Here is an 18,285-nt window from a genome sequence, read left to right as displayed (position 1 = left end):
AGAGAAAGAAAGGGAGAGAGAGAAACAGAAATAGAGAGACAAAGCAGAGAAAGAAACAGAGAGAAACAGAGAGAGAGAGAGAGAGAGAGAGAGAGAGAGAGAGAAACAGACAGAGAAAGAAGCAGGGAGAGAGACACACAGAGAAAGAGGCAGGGAGAGAGGCACATAGAGACACAGACACACAGAGAGAGACAGAGAAAAAGAAAGAGAGAAACAGAGACAGAGAGACAAATAGAGAAACAGAGAGAGAAAGAGAGAAAGAGAAAGAGACAGGGAGAGAGAGAGACAAAGAGAAACAGAGAGGGAAAGAAAGATATGGAGAGAGAAACAGAGAGACAGATCCAGAAAGACACAGAGAAAGAGACACACAGAGAGACAGAGAGAGAGGGAGAAACAGAAAGAGAGAGACAGACAGAAAGAAAGAGACAAAGAAAGAGGCAGGGGGAGAAAGAGAGAGAGAGAGAGAAACATTATAGTAGTGTTGCTAGCCCGAGAGATAGGAAGACCTGAGTTCAAGCATGCCTCAGATGTTCAGTAGCTATGTGATCCTGGGTAAATCATTTTAACCTTAGTTTGCCTTGGTTTACTCAACTGTAAAAAAAAAAGAGAGAGATAACAATAGCACCCCCCCACCCCAGATTGTTGAGGGAATCAATCAATATAATATTTGTAAAGTGCTTTGTTTATTCTAAGGCGTTATATAAGCAATGGCTATTATTATTATTATTAAAATATAGCTATCAAAATAGTTTTTAAAAAATAAGTTTATAGACATTGTAGACAACCCCTTCATTATCTTTTCTTTTCTAATAGAATGCATTTATTATTCACAATTAGCACATTTATTCACAGCAGGATACATATAATTATACTTAAAACAAAATTATATTCACTGAAAATTTAAGGGAATTGAACAGGAAACACTAGCTGGCCTGATTTGTCTAATGATTAATACTTACTTATTCATTGTGAAGAATAGTGAAATGGCTCATTCTTTTAAAGCAGTACAGCTTAAATCATTGAAATTAAAAGTAAATGGGGAATTCCAAAAACAAAATATGCCTATCATTTGAGTCTAGATTTAATGAATGTTTTAAGAATTATATTAATTATATAAGAATATAAGTGATTATTTTAAAATATAAGACTTTTATAGTAAAAATTACAAAGTTAAATCTCTTAAAAAATAAATACATTTTTTTCAAATTCTACCTATAAAACTTAAGAAAAAAAATTTCATCCCCAAACTCCAAGAAGTGCTATTCTAATTGACAGACTCTCAAATCTTTTCTTGTAAATATTTTTATGTATCATTAAGCTATAAATGAGTAAGGGACTTCTAGCAGCCTTCTGGCTCTAGTTCACCAACGTATTTATAGACAATTTATAAACCATTTTGAAAAGATGATTGTCATCTAGACTTCTTCTGAGAGACCATTGGATCACAGAGCTAGATCTGGAACGGAATTTACAGGCCGTCTAATCCAAACCCCTCATTTTACAGATAAGGAAACTGAGGTCTAGAGAGACTGGATAGCAATTTTCAGAGGTCACATTTGAATTCAGGCCCTCTGTCTCAAGAACAATTGCTCTTCCCATTGTACTACTCTGTGCCTCATGCAAGGTAACTTGCAATTTGGTTTCCCCTATAGAGCAATGAGTGACCTTTTAAGGGTTTTTTCCTTTTAATTTTTTTCTTTTTTAAAGAACTTAATCATCAACAAACACAAAAATTTTAATAAAAGGAAAAAAGAGGACTGTATATGAAAATAGGAACTACTTTATAGTTTAAAGTGTATATTGTCAGTCTTCACAGATGATATAATGGTATACTTAGAGAATCCTAGAGAATCAACTAATAAATTAGTTGAAATAACAACTTTAATGAAGTTGCAGGATATAAAATAAACTCCCATAAATCATCAGCAATTCTACATATTGCCACCCAGTAGCAAGAGATAGAAAAAGAAATTCCATTTAAATTTATAGTAGATAATATAAAATACTTGGGAGTCTACCTATCAAAAGAAACACCAAAGCATATGAACTTAATTACAAAACACAAAGAAAATAAGAACTATACAATTGGAAAACCATTAATTGCTCATAGGTAGGCTGAGCAAAATATGATAAAAATGATAATTTTACCTAAATTAATCTACTTATTCAATGTCATGCCAATCAAACTACCCCAAATTATTTTATAGTTAGAAAAAAATTATGAAATTAATCTGGAAAAACAAGAGGTCAAGAATATCAAGGGAATCAGTGAAAAGAAATGTAAAGGAAGGTGGCCTAGGAGTACCAGATCTCAAGCTTTATTACAAAGCAGTAATTTTAAAAAATCATCAAAACAACCTGGTACTGGCTAAGAAATAGAGTGGTGGATCAGTGGAATAAACTAGGTACATGAAACCTAGTAATAAACGACCATAGTAATTTAATGTTAGATAAATCCAAAGAACCAACCTTTTGGAATAAGAATTTACTATTGTTTATAAAATAATTTACAAAAACTATTGGGAAAATTAGAAAGTGGTATGGCAGACACTGGAATTAGACCATATGCCAAGATAAGGTCAACATGATGACATAATCTAAATATAAACTATGATAAGCAAATTAGAGGAGCATAGAATAGTCTATTTGTCAGATTGATACATAATGGAAAAATTTAGGATCAAATAAGATAGAGAGCATTATAATGCATAAAATGGATAATTTTGATTATAAATTTAAAAAGTTTTGCAAAAACAAAACAAATGTAAACAAAATTAGAAGGAAAGCAGAAAGCTAGGAAAAATTCTTACAGCAAGTATCTCTGATAAGGGACTAATTTCTCAAATACATAAAGAACTAAGTCAAATATATAAAAAATAAAAGTCATTCTCCAATTGAAAAATGGTTAAAAGATATGAACAGGCAGTTTTTAGACAAAGAAATCAAATCCATCTATAGTTATATGGGAAAATGTTCTAAATCACTCTTGATTAGAGAAATATAAATTAAAACAACTATGAGGTATAACTTCACAACTGACAGATTGGCTAATATGACAGAAAAAAAAAATTATATATTTTGGAGAGGAAATTGAATGCACTGTTAGAGTTGTGATCAGAAACAACCATTCTGGAGGACAATTTGGAATTATGCTCAACAGATTCTAAAACTGTGTATGCCTTTTGATCCCATCAACCATTACTAAGTCTGTTTTCAAGAGATTTTTAAAAATGGAAAAGGATCTATTTGTAAAATATACATATATATATAGCAGCTCTTTTTGTGGTAGCAAGGAATTTGAAATTGAGGGGTTGTCAATAAATTGGGAATGTCTGAACATATATATATATATATGTACATATATATATATATATAAATATAGTATATAATAGTCATGGAATACTATTCCACTATAAGAAATGACCAACGAGATGCTTACAGAAAATCTGGAAAGACTTATTATTTCCATGATACCAACAGGACTACAAAAAGAGGAGGTGCCTGGGACTAGTTGGATCCATATGCTAATCACCTCTCCCTGAAACACCTATTTTATATCTCTCCTGTTGAAGTCATCTGCCACTAATCTTTGCATTTAGAGTATTCTGATGGTAAACCCCTTGAGGACAGCAACTAAGTTTCTTCAGTTTCTTTGAAGTGCCCCCAACTCAATTAATAGTGGGCATACAGTGCTGATTGTTCAATTGAACTGAAAGACCCTAAGAACTGGGAAGAGAAAACATTGTAATCTATGACTTGACACTAGTGGAGGTACCCTTGAAAACATGACTTTACAATTTATAGATTCATTTGGACTAGAAAGGATAAATAATAAACTGAGAGGATAGGGGAATATAGCCCTAAGAAAATATTTTACAAAATACAAGAGTTCTGCTTCTGTTTCTTCTATTAATTAATTGTCTGACCTTGGGAAGTTACCAAATTCCTCCTTGACTTCAGTTGATTATTTTTTTTTAACCTTACCTTCCATCTTGGAGTCAATACTGTGTATTGGCTCCAAGGCAGAAAAATGGTCAGGGCTAGGCAATAGGGGTCAAGTGACTTGCCCAGGGTCACACAGCTGGAAAGTGTCTGAGGCTGTATTTCTAACACTTACTGGGGCAGATCACTTCACTGACTTGTGACTTAATTTCCCCATCTATAAAACAAATGTGCTTTACTACATGGACTTTGATGTACCTTCCCTCTCCACATCTGTGACCAGTTTGTAAATTTTCCTTCCGTCCATAGGGTACTAGCTGTAAACCTTGAAATTTCCCAGACCCTACTTTATAAGATTGGATTAAGACCATTCCCCATTTGGGCAGTGAACTCTACTTAAAGCAGGAATGTGAGAATTCTACTTTACCTACTTGGGTCTGCCCTAGGGGAAGATAAAGTTGTAAACTCTTTTCTGAACAATGAAAAGTACTTAAACCCATACTTTTCTTAAGCTAAGTACCTATAAAGGTCAAGCAACTTGTGAATTTACAAGGAACAAAGAACTGGAAAACTTACTCAGAGCTTTCCTGGTGTGAATTACTAAAAAATCCACACCTTCTTAGGTGTGGACTAAGAATGGGTGATCCTTTAGAAAAATGTCTACTGTGATTGGTAAATGTAAGGACTTAGGGGAAGTGACATAGGAGATTTTGCCCTTAAAAATAAGAGCTCAGGGAAGAGCTGGGAAGTCATTTTGAAACATTCAGATTGGAGAGACTCATTCTGAGGAGACTGATTCTGAAACATTCAGATGGAGGAGGGAGCTGGTGAAAGCAGCTGAGATGCTGCTGGCCTGGTGTCATTAGAATTCCTTACTTAGACAGATCTTATGGTGAGTTATAAAAAACTGACTGATTTCTCTTTTAAGACTCAGGTCTAGGCCATATTGGCTTGAGGCCCTTCATACTTATTCTTTTCTTACTCTCTCTCTCTTTCTTTGATTACTCATTGTATTGTTAATTAAAATCTCTATAAAACCCAATTGACTTGGGTACTTGAATAATTGGGAATATTTTTTTTTTTTTTAGAGTGTTCTGTGTATTTATTGTTTTACAGCAGAATGCCCAACACAGATCATAACTGCCAAATAGTCAGCTGTGCAAAATAGTATATATAGTGCTTAAGTACAAATGGGAGACATGATTTTTTTTTCTTTAAATAAATTACTTAAACACAAATTTATGGTCCTACAAAATAGCATTAAACTAGATGGTCTAAGTTGATCTGCCTCCTTGGACCCACAGTAACGGTTATTTCCCCCAAAACCAATAGAATCAATATACTGAATCATCATCAGTTCCATTGTGTGAATAATGGATCACAATAAATGAGTCCCTTTTTCTAAGAGCTTTTCCTGGCTTCTCTACAAAAATGATCTGGCCTGGATAAAAAGACAACAGGAATTTCTTGAAGGTCAATGGTCCAAAATGCTAAGTATGGTTAAGTATTCTACATGATCTATATTCACTGTTTCCATTTTTAGGTAGGATGTACTTAGATTACTTTCTTCAATTCATCATACAGGACAAGTACAAAAGCTCCACCCATGCCTCTAAGAACGTTGGACCAGGCACCCTTGAAGAAAGCTTTGCCACCCTCATCTTTAGCAATCTTCCTCCAGCAGTCAATTGTCCCAGTGTACATGATATCAGCTCCTTTGCGCCCAGACTGCATCATCATTCGCCGCCTTACTGTATCAAAGGGATAGGAAACCACACCTGCTACAGCAGTCACTGTTTGTGCAATCATCCAACTTATCACAATATGGGTGTTCTTAGGATCTGGAAGCATACCTTTTGCTGTATCATAGATCCCAAAGTAGGCTGCTCTATAGATAATAATACCCTGCACTGAGACATTGAAACCTTGATATAAGCCCCGAATTCCATCAGACTTGGTGATTTTCACAAGGCAGTCTCCCAGGCCTTTGAATTCTCTCTCAGTGCCAGATTTCCCAACATCAGCTGCCAAGCGGGTTCTCGCAAAATCCAATGGGTAGACAAAGCAGAGAGAAGTGGCTCCAGCTGCACCACCAGAGGCAAGATTGCCAGCAAAATACCTCCAAAATTGTGTGTGCTTGTCCACTCCTCCCAAGAACACCTGCTTATACTTATCCTTAAAGGCGAAGTTGAGGGCCTGGGTGGGGAAATATCTGATGACATTTGCTAAGTTACCCCGCCAGAAGGAAAGCATCCCTTGTTCCTTTGGAATTCGGACTATACAGTCCATAATGCCTTTGTACTGCTTATCTGCAGCAATTTGTTTACTTGCATGCTGCACCTGCAATAGTAGCTTGACTCTCTCGATAGGGGCCACCGCGGTCTTGGAAATAGCAGCGGCGATGCCACCGGCCAAAAAGTCCTTGGCAAAGGAGATGGCCTGTTCCGTCATCGTTACAGAGGGGATAGGTGGTGGAATTGGAAACAGAAAGCCGGTGAAAGAGGGCTGAAAGCTGGGGAACGCTTTGCTGTATGAACTGGGAATATTTTCCCTGGCGACTGCCTTATATTTGATTTAAAACCAAGACACTGTAGTGAAACATATTTTTGCGGTCAAATTTACTCACCCACTCTTATATCTATCACAATTTATATCTTCCACCATTTTAACTCACTACAGTTTAAGACCTCAATCATTTTAAATCTCACATAGCTCTGGCACACCCTGCCAGGATGGAAAGAGATGGAGATGTGATGGACTGTATGACTGTAGTTTGAGCCTAATTAAGTTCAGATAAGATCATCATCAGGAGGTTGGCCACTGAACAACTGATTTTTTGCCACAGCAACCTATCACTGTATACTGTGACCCAAAGATTGTCACCCTTCAGAAAGCCACACCCAAAGTCATCCATAGACTTTATAAGGGGGAGAAGAGGTTATTTTTAAAAGGGTTAGACTTGATTATTTAAGAGTGTGGTCACAAGGAATTTAATTAGTTCCAAACAGATTTTATTTACAATTCATTTACAAAATGTAGAAAGAGTGAAGCAAGAAAATCAGAGAGAGGATAGGGCAAGATATCTAGCCTAAGCACTAAGTAATTTACTCCTGGCCCCTGGCTCAACCCAGGCAGGGAGAATTAGTTTCAGCCAGCCTTGGCAAAGCTGAGAACCTGTAAGTCTCTCCCGAGGTTAGTTTCTTCAGAAAATATCCAAAAAAGGAGTCAGCCTTTTTCACTCACCACATGTCAGTCCAAAAGGAAGAGATTTAAGAACAGCCTCACCAGGAACAGGGTCTCAGATCCAGTCAGCAGATTCTTCTTCAGCTGAAGATCTCAGACAATTCTCCCACAAATCTCAGATGATTCTTTTTCCACAGGAAGTTGTAACTCCCTTTTAAAGACACTTTTTTTTAATCACTTTCTGTGCTTTCCCCTAATTTTACGTCTACCAATCATACAGTTAAAGCTTTGCTTTAAGACTGCCTAGGGACAGTCAGTTTAATTCTGATTCATCACCCACTATTGCACATGTGGGTCACAGATTCCCCCCCCCAAGTGTGAATGGGGTGTTTACATGTTTGATGATTAAATCTAAAAATGGGCAGGAATTACAATGTAATCTTCACAATCAGGGGAGAGTTAATTAATTTCATTTTCACAATCAGGGGAAGAGTTCAATTTAATCTTCACAATACCTTTCTTAAAATATAGAAACTAAACTAAATTTTTATAATAATTTATTTATGTATTTTAAAAGAAAACAATGTATATATATATGTGGGCAAATAAATTTGAAATGTATATAAGTGAAAAATAAAAATCTCACAGATTCTTGAAGACACTTCAAAAGCTCTACTTGGATTTAGGGACTTAGCAATTATTTATTGCATTGAATTTGCAGGTAGCACAATGGATAGAGTGCAGGGCTTAGAGTCAGTATGAATTAAGTTCAAATGTAGCCTTAGACATTTATTAGCTATCTACCCTTGGGCAAATCATTTAACCTCTCTTTACCTTTTTTCCTTAATTGTAAAATGGGGATAATGACAGCACCTGCCACCCAGGGCTATTGTGAAGATCCAATGAGATATTTGTGAGGAGCCTAGTATGTAATAGATGTTAAATAAATGCTAGTTATTATTTTATGTTTCAATAAAGTTTCCATTCTGGTTTGAATCAGAGTTTCTGCTGACTAAATTTAGTTTCCCCCCAAATTTTAACATTATTCATCCTTTACTTCCTTTTTCCAAAACTTTAGCCAACTAAGGAAAGGGGGGGGTGTTTCTTTTTACAAACTGGCATGTCATCTTTCCTCTTTGGATATGATGAACAGATTCAAAGATCCAAATAATGGTAAATTTTCACATTGATATTGCCTAAGATTAATCATAGATCAAAAGTTAAACAATTGATTTTATTGCTATAGATACTGGGCTTTTTGTTTTGTTTTGTTTTGTCATATTTTCTTGTTACTATTATTGTTAGACAGTCAGTTGGATGGAATGCTAGGCCTGAAATCTGGAATAACAGAGTTCAAATTCAGCCTTAGACACTTAATAGCTATGTGACTGGCAAGTCATTTAACCTTGTTAAGCTTGTTTCCTTGCGTGTAAGATGGAGTTAATAATAGCACCTATTTCCCAAAGCTGCAGTGAGGAAAATCAGTTTATACTTGTAAAGCACTTTGCAAACCTGAAAGTACCATATAATCGATAGCTATTATTATAACTGTATTACAGCTTAAGGAGTTGTTTAAAAGATGGACAATGACATTCTATTTTTAGTTCATTTGATTTTTATTTATAATTTGTATAGAAAGTAAATGTCTGATTTGAATTATTATAAATCAAAAATGTTGCCTATCTTCTTGTATACCTTAATTGAATGTAGCTAACATACCTGTTCTTTCTTTTGAACATTACAATACAGGCATACCTTGAATATATTGTGGATTCAGTTCCAGACCACTGCAAAAAAGTGAATATTACAAAAAAAATGAGTCACAGAAAATTTTAGTTTCCCAGAGTATATAAAAGTTACGTTTGCCCTATATTGTAGTCTATTAAGGGCATAATAGTATTATGTCTAAAAAAAAAACAAGGTTTATGCCTTAATTCAAAATACTTTATTGCTAAAAAAAATGCTCACCATCATCTGAGCCTTCGGGAATTCTAATGTCTTTTCTGATGGAGGGTCTTGCCTCAGTGTCGATGGCTGCTGACTCATCAGCATGGTGGTTACTGAAGGTTGGGTTGACTATGGCAATTTCTCAAATAAGATAATAATGAAGTTTGCCATATCAATGAACTCTTCACTTGAACACTTAGAGGCTGTTGTAGTGTTATTAATTAAATTAATAATAAATTAAATTAAGTTAAATATTTTTGTGTCTCAGGGAATAGGGAGGCTAGAGGAGAGAGACAGAGACAGAGACAGAAAGAGGGAGACAGAGAGAGAAGGAGGCAGAGAAAACAATCAACCGGTGGAGCAGTAAGAACAAATACAACATCTTTTATTAAGTTTTCTGTCAGATATGGACTTGGTTCATGGTGTCTCCAAACAAGTACAACTGTTTCATCAAAGATCACTGATCACAGCTTATTATAACAGATATGATAATGAAAATGTTTAAAATATTTCAAGACTTACTAAAATGTGACACAGATACACAATATAAACACATATTGCTGGAGAAATGGAAATGGTGCCCATAGTCTTACTTGACACAGGATTGCTACAAACCTTCAATTTGTAAGAGATACAATATCTTCAAAGCTCAATAAAGCAGAACACAATAAAATGTGCTATGCTTGAGATCTCATGATCTCTATCAAACATATATTATATCCCTATCCAAAGGATAAAGAAACTGCGTTAATTAACTTGCAGGAGATCACATAGTGAGGCAGTGTCACAGCCAAGTGTCCTGGAAATCATCCTTATTTATTGTTCATCAGGCACCAAAAGTATAGCAATGATGTCCAATCCCACTAAAATTTTCTAAGACTTGTACAAGAATATTCATAGTTGCATTCTTTGTGGTGGCAAAAAATTGGAAAATAAGGGGATACCCTTCAATTGGGAAATAACTGAACAAATTGTGGTATCTGTTGGTGATGGAATACTATTGTGCTCAAAGGAACAATGAACTGGAGGAATTCCATGTGAACTGGAACGACCTCCAGGAAGTGATGCAGAGTGAAAGGAGCAGAACCAGGAGAACCTTATACACAGAGACTGACACACTGTGGCACAATCAAGTGTAATGCACTTCTCTACTAGCAGCAATGCAATGATCCAGGACAATTCTGAGGGACTTATGAGAAAGAACACTATCTACATCCAGAGGAAGAACTGTGGGAGCAGAAACACAGGAGAAAAACAACTACTTGATCACATGGGTTGATGGGGATATGACTGGGGATGTCTCTAAATGATCACCCTAGTGCAAATATTAATAATATGAAAATGGGTTTTGATCAATGATACATGTAAAACCCAGTGGAATTGCTCCTTGGCTGTTGGAGGGGAGATGAGAGGAGGGAAGGGAAAGAACATCAATCTTGTAACCATGGAAAAATATTCTAAATTAATTAATTAAAGGAATTTTCCAATTCAAAGAAAATGTAGCTTTTTCCTAAACTGGAACTGCTAGAAGTAACAAGAGTTATGGGGCACTGAAACTCCTTCAAAGAAATAAGAAGGGCAGAGATATTATCACAGGACCATGTTTAAGAGGATGCCAGCAATCTAGCCACATTGGGTACTTAAGGAGAGGAGTAAAAAGAAACAAGTTCACTTCCTAAATACATAGCACTAAGGTCTCTGTTACAATTGTCCTATAAACCACAAAAGTCTTCAGCCTTAGGGTAAAGCCATCTTTCAAGCTGCTTAGATTCAGTCTGAGCTATGTCTTTAGAATCAAATTTTATTTAAAGGGAGAACATTCTTTTCCATTTCCATTATTACCAATTATGGACTGTACAAATCACTACCGTTAGGAGCCCCCCCTTAGCAAGATTGGTAGGATAAATAAGGCAGAGCTATTGACGTTTCATCCTACAGGCCTACCAGAGACAATACCCCTATGCTCCCCACAAGTGAAACAAATGGTATGTGAGGTTCAAGCTCAAGCCTGTTGAAGCATCTGATTTCTTTGAACTTGAGTCTGATTTTTGAACTGTTTTCCTGCTTTCCCTTTGGATCGTATTGCTGACACATTATTAATCTACTTTCTTAATAATCAGAGAGAGCCCTTATTTGGGCCTCTGTTTGCCTGGTATTTTGATCTAGGTACTAGTAAATGATCTCTCTGTGCCAAGAAGACCCAAGTCTTGCCTCTGGCTCCTTGCAAGCTAAGACTTGACTTCTGTGGATTTTCTCAGTCTTCTGGGCTGAGATGATAGTAGTTGCAGTTATTGGCTGGCTCAGTCCCACCCCTTAGAATGAACAAAGGTAATAACAAGAATCAGAGACTCTACTACACACCTAAGGGCATTACCCTGACTTTAAGGAGCTTCTAAAATTCAGCTTAGGAAAGACAAGGAAGCTCAGTTGATTAACCTGAAATTTCCTTGGTACTACCAATAGTATCTCTTTGGCAGGAACACACATTTAATTTTCCAGGAAGTCCTACTTCCAAGAAAATGAAATATCCTTCTAGTGGGAAAGAATATTTTTTGTCCTATCACATATCTTGATTTGAGGTTCCAAAAATATGCTCATGAGCAGCATGGGAAATACTTATGGAAACACATTCTCTTCAGGCCACTAGGACAGTCAGGCCAGTGATTTGGTTTTTAATGACCTGAAAAAATAAATGTAATTTCCTATATTCCCAAAGTATATCCAGAAAAGTAGCTTTTGTTCATTTCTGTCTATGCTAGACTTGAACTGCAGACAACTTAACATGGAAAGAAAAGGAGCACACAGCTGCCTATAACTGGCAACAATTACTCTTTGGGCTATTGAAATTTTTTTTATTTTTTTAATTGAAAATTTTAATTAATCAATTTAGAATATTTTCCCATGGTGACATGATTCACATTCTTTCTCTCCTCTCCTCCCAACCCCCTCCCATAGCCAACAAGCAATTCCACTGGGTTTTACATTGATCAAGACCTGTTTCCATATTATTAATATTTGCACAAGGGTGATTACGTAGAATCTCTACATTCCAAATATTGAAAACTTTTAAAACAAGAATTGGAGCACTGAAATCAGCCTTTGGAGATGTGAAATACATCAATCAATCAATTAAGAAATGTTTATTAAGTGCCTATTATATGCCAAATGCTGTACCAAGCACTGTATACATACAGCATACAAACAAAAAGTTCCTGCTTTCAAGGAGTTTACGGTCTAATGGGAGAAAACAACATACAAACAAATAAATACAAATGTGAAGATAGGATTTAGATATCTCCTGATTGTAACAATGAAGATACTTAGTTCTTCCCTTTATTGGGAAGATTGAATTGTAATCCTCTGTTTGTTGATTTAATCCCCAAAAAGTTGGTAACTCAGAATTTTAAGTAGATCTGCCCATTGTAACTACAAAAAGGTGTTAAATAACTACAAAAGGTGAACTAACCCAAAAAAGGAGTTAAGTAACCCAAAAAAGTATAATCTAACCAAAGAAGATGTGAACTAAAGAGTGGGCAGTCCTGGAGAAAAGTGTCTGCTGTGATTGGTAGTTGTGAAATTTAGGTGAGGTGACACAAGAGAAAAAGATCTTAAAAAAAAAAAAGACCAAAGGCCAGAAGAAGAGATATTCGATTTGAGGAGATCAAAGACTCAGAGGAGAGACGGGAAGACAGACACTTGAGGAGCGACCTGAAGACAGACACCCAGACTTCTTTCCATTTAGATGGTCACCATTGGTGAGTAAAAGGCTGACTTAGTGACCCCACCTTTCTGGAGGCATGAAGCCTCCAGCCTCCAGGAAAGGTCAATTGTCTTGAGTCTTTTTTCCCTAATTAAGGCCTTAGAGTTCTCTCTCTCTCTCTCATTTCTTAATATCTTCTCTCTGTTGTAAATAAACTACCACAAATTCCATTTACTTTAATAATTCACTTGGGATTTAGAAATTAAATCCCTGGTGACCACCTATATAAATATTCAGAGTCCAACCACAATTAAATTTAACACAAACAAACATATACAGGATAAATAGGAAATAATTAACAGAAAGAAGGCCTTGGAAATCAGAGGAGTTGGAGAAGGCTTCCTGTAGAAGATGAGAATTTAATTGGGACATAAAGGAAGCCAGGTAGGTCAGTAGGCAGAGATATAGTATTCAGGGCATGGGGAATAGCCAGAGAAAATGCCCAGAGCTGAGAGATGGGGTGTCTTGTTTGTGGAATAGCCAGGAGGACAATGTCATAGGGTCAAAGAGTCCATGTTGGAGAGTAAGGAGTAAGAAGACTGTTAAAGTAGGAGGGGGCTAAATTAAGAAGGTCTTTGAATACTAAACAGAGTATTTTGTATTTGACCCTAGAGGCAATAGGAAGCCACTTGAGTTTATTGATTGGATAGGCAAGGCAACATAAGTAAACCTGTGCTTTAGGAAACTCACTTTTGTGGATCATTGGAGAATGGATTGGAGAAACTTGAGGTAGCCAGACCCATCAGCAGGTATTATAATAGCCCAGGTATGAGGTGATGAGGGAACCCGAGAATTGGCAATATCAGAAGAGAGAAGGGGGGGATTATTTGAGAGATATTGCAAAGGTGAAATCTATAGGCTTTGAAACAGCTTAGATTTGGTGTAGGGGGAGTATGAGATAGTGAGGAATCCAGGATGATGCCTAGATTTTGAGCCAATAGACTGGGAGGAGGGTGTTACCCTCCATAGTACTAGGAAGTGGGAGGAAGATTTAGGGAAAAAGATAATGAGTTCCATTTTGGACATACTGAGTTTAAGAGGTCTACTGGACATCCAATTCAAGATGTCTGAAAGGCAATTGAAGATACAAGATTGGATGTCAGTAGAGAGAATAGGATAGGATAAATAAATCTGAGAAACATCATATAGAAAAGGTAATTAAATCCATTGGACATGAGATCACTAAGTGAAGTAGTTTAGAGGCAGAAAGGGGCCAAGGATATAACCCTGAGGGACACCTTCAGTTGGAGGGTGTGATCTGGAGGAGGATCCAGCAAAGGAGACAGAAAAGGATGGGTTAGATAGGAAGGAGGACCAAGAAAAAGTGGTGTCCTGAAAACCTAGAGAAAAGAAGCATCAAGGAATAGGATGATAACAGTGTCAAAGACTTCAGAGAAGCCAAGAATGAGGATCAGGAAAAGGTCATTGGATATGCCAACTAAGAGATCATTAGCAACTTTGAAGTGAGAAGTTTCAATGGAATAAATAAGGTCAGAAGCCAGATTCTGACCTTTTAAGAAGAGAGTGAGGGAGAAGAGAGAAAGTGGATGGAAGGTTCAAGAGGGTTTATTTTTCAGGATATGAGGACACATGGGCATGTTTGTAGGCAATAGGAAATGATCCAGTAAGAGACTGAAAGCAAGTGAGGGAGAGATTTAAAATAAGTGAGAGTGGGGCTCACAGAGGAGACAATCTGTAGGAAAATATGGAATGGGATGGGGTTGCTTGAGCAAGTAGAGGGATTAGTCTTTGTAAAGAGTAAGGCCATTTTATCACATGAGACAAGTGAAGAAGAACATGGCAGAAGACACCGGAGTAACAGGAGATGAGGAAGAGAGAAGAGAGAGCTCACCATGCATGGCCTCAATTTTTTTTTTTTTTTGGTAAAATATGAGGCAAAGTTCTCTGTTGAAAGGGTGGGGAAAGGAGAACCACAGGAGATTTGAGGAGGGATGAAAAGATTTGGCAGAACTTCTGAGGGGAATACATACATGGTATATGGAAAATAGGATGTGGGAAAAGGATGTGATGCTTTGGGGAATTAGCGATAAGTCAAGAAGAGGGATATGATGGTGTGGTATCTGAGAGCATTCATGTATTTTTGGGGGTGCAGTATGTAATTTTAAAGTACAGATACCTGAGGTATGGGAGGCAGATGCTTGGGAGTTGGTGAGTAACTCTGGGCATAGATTTCTAAAGGTTTACTCTAAGACCCTTGATTAATGAGATCATGAGAAGAGCAAGGGTTAAGATAACAGAGGAGAAGCTCCCAGTTGGAAGACTGAATGCACATTGGTGCTGGTGCTAGTATTGATCCCCAGGGAGGGATTACAGTTCTAGGAGCAATAATGACATGACCTGATAGATAAATATTATATCTGAAAAGAAAAATTATGAACTAACAGAACTAACAAACATAACATAACAGTTATCTCCACTTGGCAAAAAAAAAAGTTACATAAGACAAACAAATGGAACCAGCTTTTGGGGTAGGTGACTGGTAACCAGAAGGGTGTGTCTCTCTAACTGATGCCTCACTGGATGTAAGCACTGGTGCCCAATGAATTTGGAAAAGAGAATGAAAAACAAAAGTTTAATAGCTTGGGAAATCCCTGCAAAGTCCCTTTGCCTAATAGAAATGACAAAATAACTTGAAATAGAAACTAATTTCCCTCGAAAACATAGTATTCACTATGGAGGGCAAAATTATGTGAAGTAGTTCTACTCACGAATGCAAATCTTGGGTTTCAGTAGTACCAAAAGGAACTCATCGAAAGCTGAGGAAGTTAGAATATGATGTATCATTTAACAATTGATTCTACTCTGTAACTGATCCCATTACCCTTTTGGTCAAAGCCCCATTCCCTTGTTAGGTTCAAAAATGGGGGGTTTTCCCAGTCCCAAATTGACTTAAAGGTGTGGTTGAGAGAAATCACTACTTGCTCCCCTCCACCATTTGCTTGCTAACCAGTTTAACCTGGGATCTCTGTTTTGTTTCTGTCAACAGAAACCAGTTCAGGCTGAACCCCCTCACCAAAGAACAGTTCTTCTCCCCATCTCTCTCTCTCCTTGTAAAATTAGGGGTGGTTTGATTTTCCCTAAGGGGATGATTAACCCAGAGGTGCCTTGGAACCAGGATTTAGTAACAATTCTAAGACAGAATATAAGGATTAAAAAAAACTATCATTAGACTTAAATGATAGACTTAGTCTAATGACACAGAGTTTAATAGGGATAAATGGAAAGCCTTATACTTAGATTCAAATAATAAGCCATATATGTATGGATTAAGAATGGTAGTGTATAATAGTTCATGTAAAAATAATATAAGGGGGTTTTGTGCATTAGAAACTAAATATAAATGAAAAGTATGATAGAGCAGTCAAAAAGTGAAATGCAATATTTTTATTGCTGTCATTGCTTTTAGTCATGACTGACTCTTCAGGATCCCATTTGAGTTTTCTTGGCAAAGGTATTGGATGGTTTACCATTTCCTTCTCCAGCTCAATTTTCAAAAGAGGAAACTGAGGCAGACAGAATTGAGTTACTTGTCCGGTATAACACAGCTGGTAAGTATATGAGGACGGCTTTAAACTGAAGATGAGTCTTCCCTACTCGAGGACTGGCATTCTATCCACTGTGCCACCTAGCTGCCCAACACAATATTAGATTCTGTTCATAGAACCACAGTGTCCAGAATGAGGTAGGTGTGAATTGCTCTACATTTTGGAATTGTACTTTGGAATATTGATGTAACAGCTCTATCCTTCCTATTCTGCATCCAGAGCTGAGTATAGGCAGGGGACTGCAAAAGACATAAAAGAAGAATATGGGATCTCAAAGAGTTCACATAAAGGAAAGGGAAGACCCCATGGTATGTAATTCTATAGGAGATATTGGCCCAAGAGCAATAGGAGGATCTAAAAATAATTATAAAAACCCAATAATTCTAATGAGAACAAAAGGGAGAGAGAGGAGCAATTTAAAGAGTTGAATGTGAACACATAGGAAAACCATTAATTAACTTAGAATTTTTTTAATATATAGAAGATGGAAAGAACAGGTAATTGCAAATGGATATAGAAAAGTCCAAACCAACTTATAAGAACATCAGGAGCACTAAAATGTATAATGCTACTAACAACAAAAAGGATTTCTCTTTCTTCCCACCCTGCTATGATGAGGCTAAGAGGAATATTAAAGAAGATGGGATGTCTTTTTTTTTTCATTTTGAATGGCATAATAATAAGAGATGATGGCGGAAAAGTGAAACTGCTCAACTCTTGGTTTGCTTTATTTTTCCTCTGCCAAAAAGAATTACCTTCAAACTAGTAAAAATGGTTAAGGAGTAAGTGAGGGGGAGTTGGAAAGTCAATGAGAACAAGAAACTAGACCCAGTTGTACTATGACCACCATACTGAAAGAACTGGTTAATAGGATTGCAGAGCTTCTGTCAGCTAATCAGTAAATATTTATTAAGCACAAAGCCTCTCATGCTATTCTTACAACCAATTTGAAAGTAGATATTGGACTTCAATTCAGTGCAGTCCCCTTCCCCTTCAGGAAAGACCATGGCAGAGAGTAGCTCTCTAAAAATGGGAGTCAATCACTGATTTTCTTAAGGCAGCCCAAGTGCCTCTTCTGCATGAGTATTTTTTAAGCTTTAGGTATCTTTCCACACAAGGCTACCATATAAGGCTACCTGCTTTATATATGTTCTTTCTCTGTGTGTGTGTCTTTCTGTCTTTGTCTCTATCTGTCTGTCTCTCTCTCAGAATTGTTTTACTCTTATCTTTGTATCCTTTGGGGGCTGGATCTCAAAGAGTCTCAGCTTCCTCCCACTGGGCAATTTATAATTCACTAGCCTATATCTGCTCCAACTATTTGGTGGTCAGAACTGATCCTTCCTGTGTGCTGTGTTCTTTCCTCTAGGCTAGATGGAGTGCTGGACAGCCTATTTTCCCCAGCACTGGCAGTTCACAACTTTGCAGCCCTTTTGTTTCTAGGTTGCAGCCCCCATCAAGCTTTGGCTCCTGAAGAACTGTGGTCAAGTTATCTGTTAAGGCCCAAATAAACTTCCATAGCCAGGAGTTGGGGTTTACAATTTACTTGAAAGGGGGAAGGGGAACTAGGGTGAAGCAGTCCTCTAAACCCTTTCTTTAAGAAAGGAATCAAAAGGTATTGGACAGAATAAGCATCAAATAACATCATAAAAATTAATTTCACTTTAACATATGGAAAAGAGCTCATTAATGTTAGTCAGTCCTGAAACAGCTCTCTGTACACAGCCCTACCACCAACTTGTCAAGCAGAGATCAGAATTAGGAATGAACTAAAAGAGAATAATAATGAGGAAAGTGTGCCATATAATTTAAGTCATTCCATGTTGAACTAGTTAAATCAGTAATTGATAATGGCAGTGAGTAACGGACAGCAGAAACGACACTGGCAAA

At 36.9% G+C, this 18,285-nt stretch overlaps 1 protein-coding gene across 1 annotated transcript; it reads right to left on the bottom strand.

Moving 5' to 3' along the window:
* Window positions 1–5,014: 5,014 nt before the first annotated feature.
* Window positions 5,015–6,492, bottom strand: LOC100031958 (ADP/ATP translocase 3). Its single transcript, XM_016428157.2, has one exon. The coding sequence runs from the start codon at window positions 6,391–6,393 to the stop codon at window positions 5,497–5,499; it is 897 nt and encodes a 298-aa protein (XP_016283643.1). The 5' UTR covers window positions 6,394–6,492; the 3' UTR covers window positions 5,015–5,496.
* Between the last annotated feature and the right edge of the window lie 11,793 nt (window positions 6,493–18,285).

Source organism: Monodelphis domestica, chromosome 1 (assembly GCF_027887165.1).
Source record: "Monodelphis domestica isolate mMonDom1 chromosome 1, mMonDom1.pri, whole genome shotgun sequence".
NCBI lineage: Eukaryota > Metazoa > Chordata > Mammalia > Didelphimorphia > Didelphidae > Monodelphis > Monodelphis domestica.
The sequence above is the reverse complement of the archived record's forward strand: the minus strand, read 5'-3'. Positions and strand labels throughout refer to the sequence as shown.

What these genes read in the sequence shown, in the direction of transcription:
- LOC100031958 (XM_016428157.2), bottom strand. Translation starts at nt 6,393, where the DNA reads ATGACGGAACAGGCCATCTCCTTTGCCAAGGACTTTTTGGCCGGTGGC.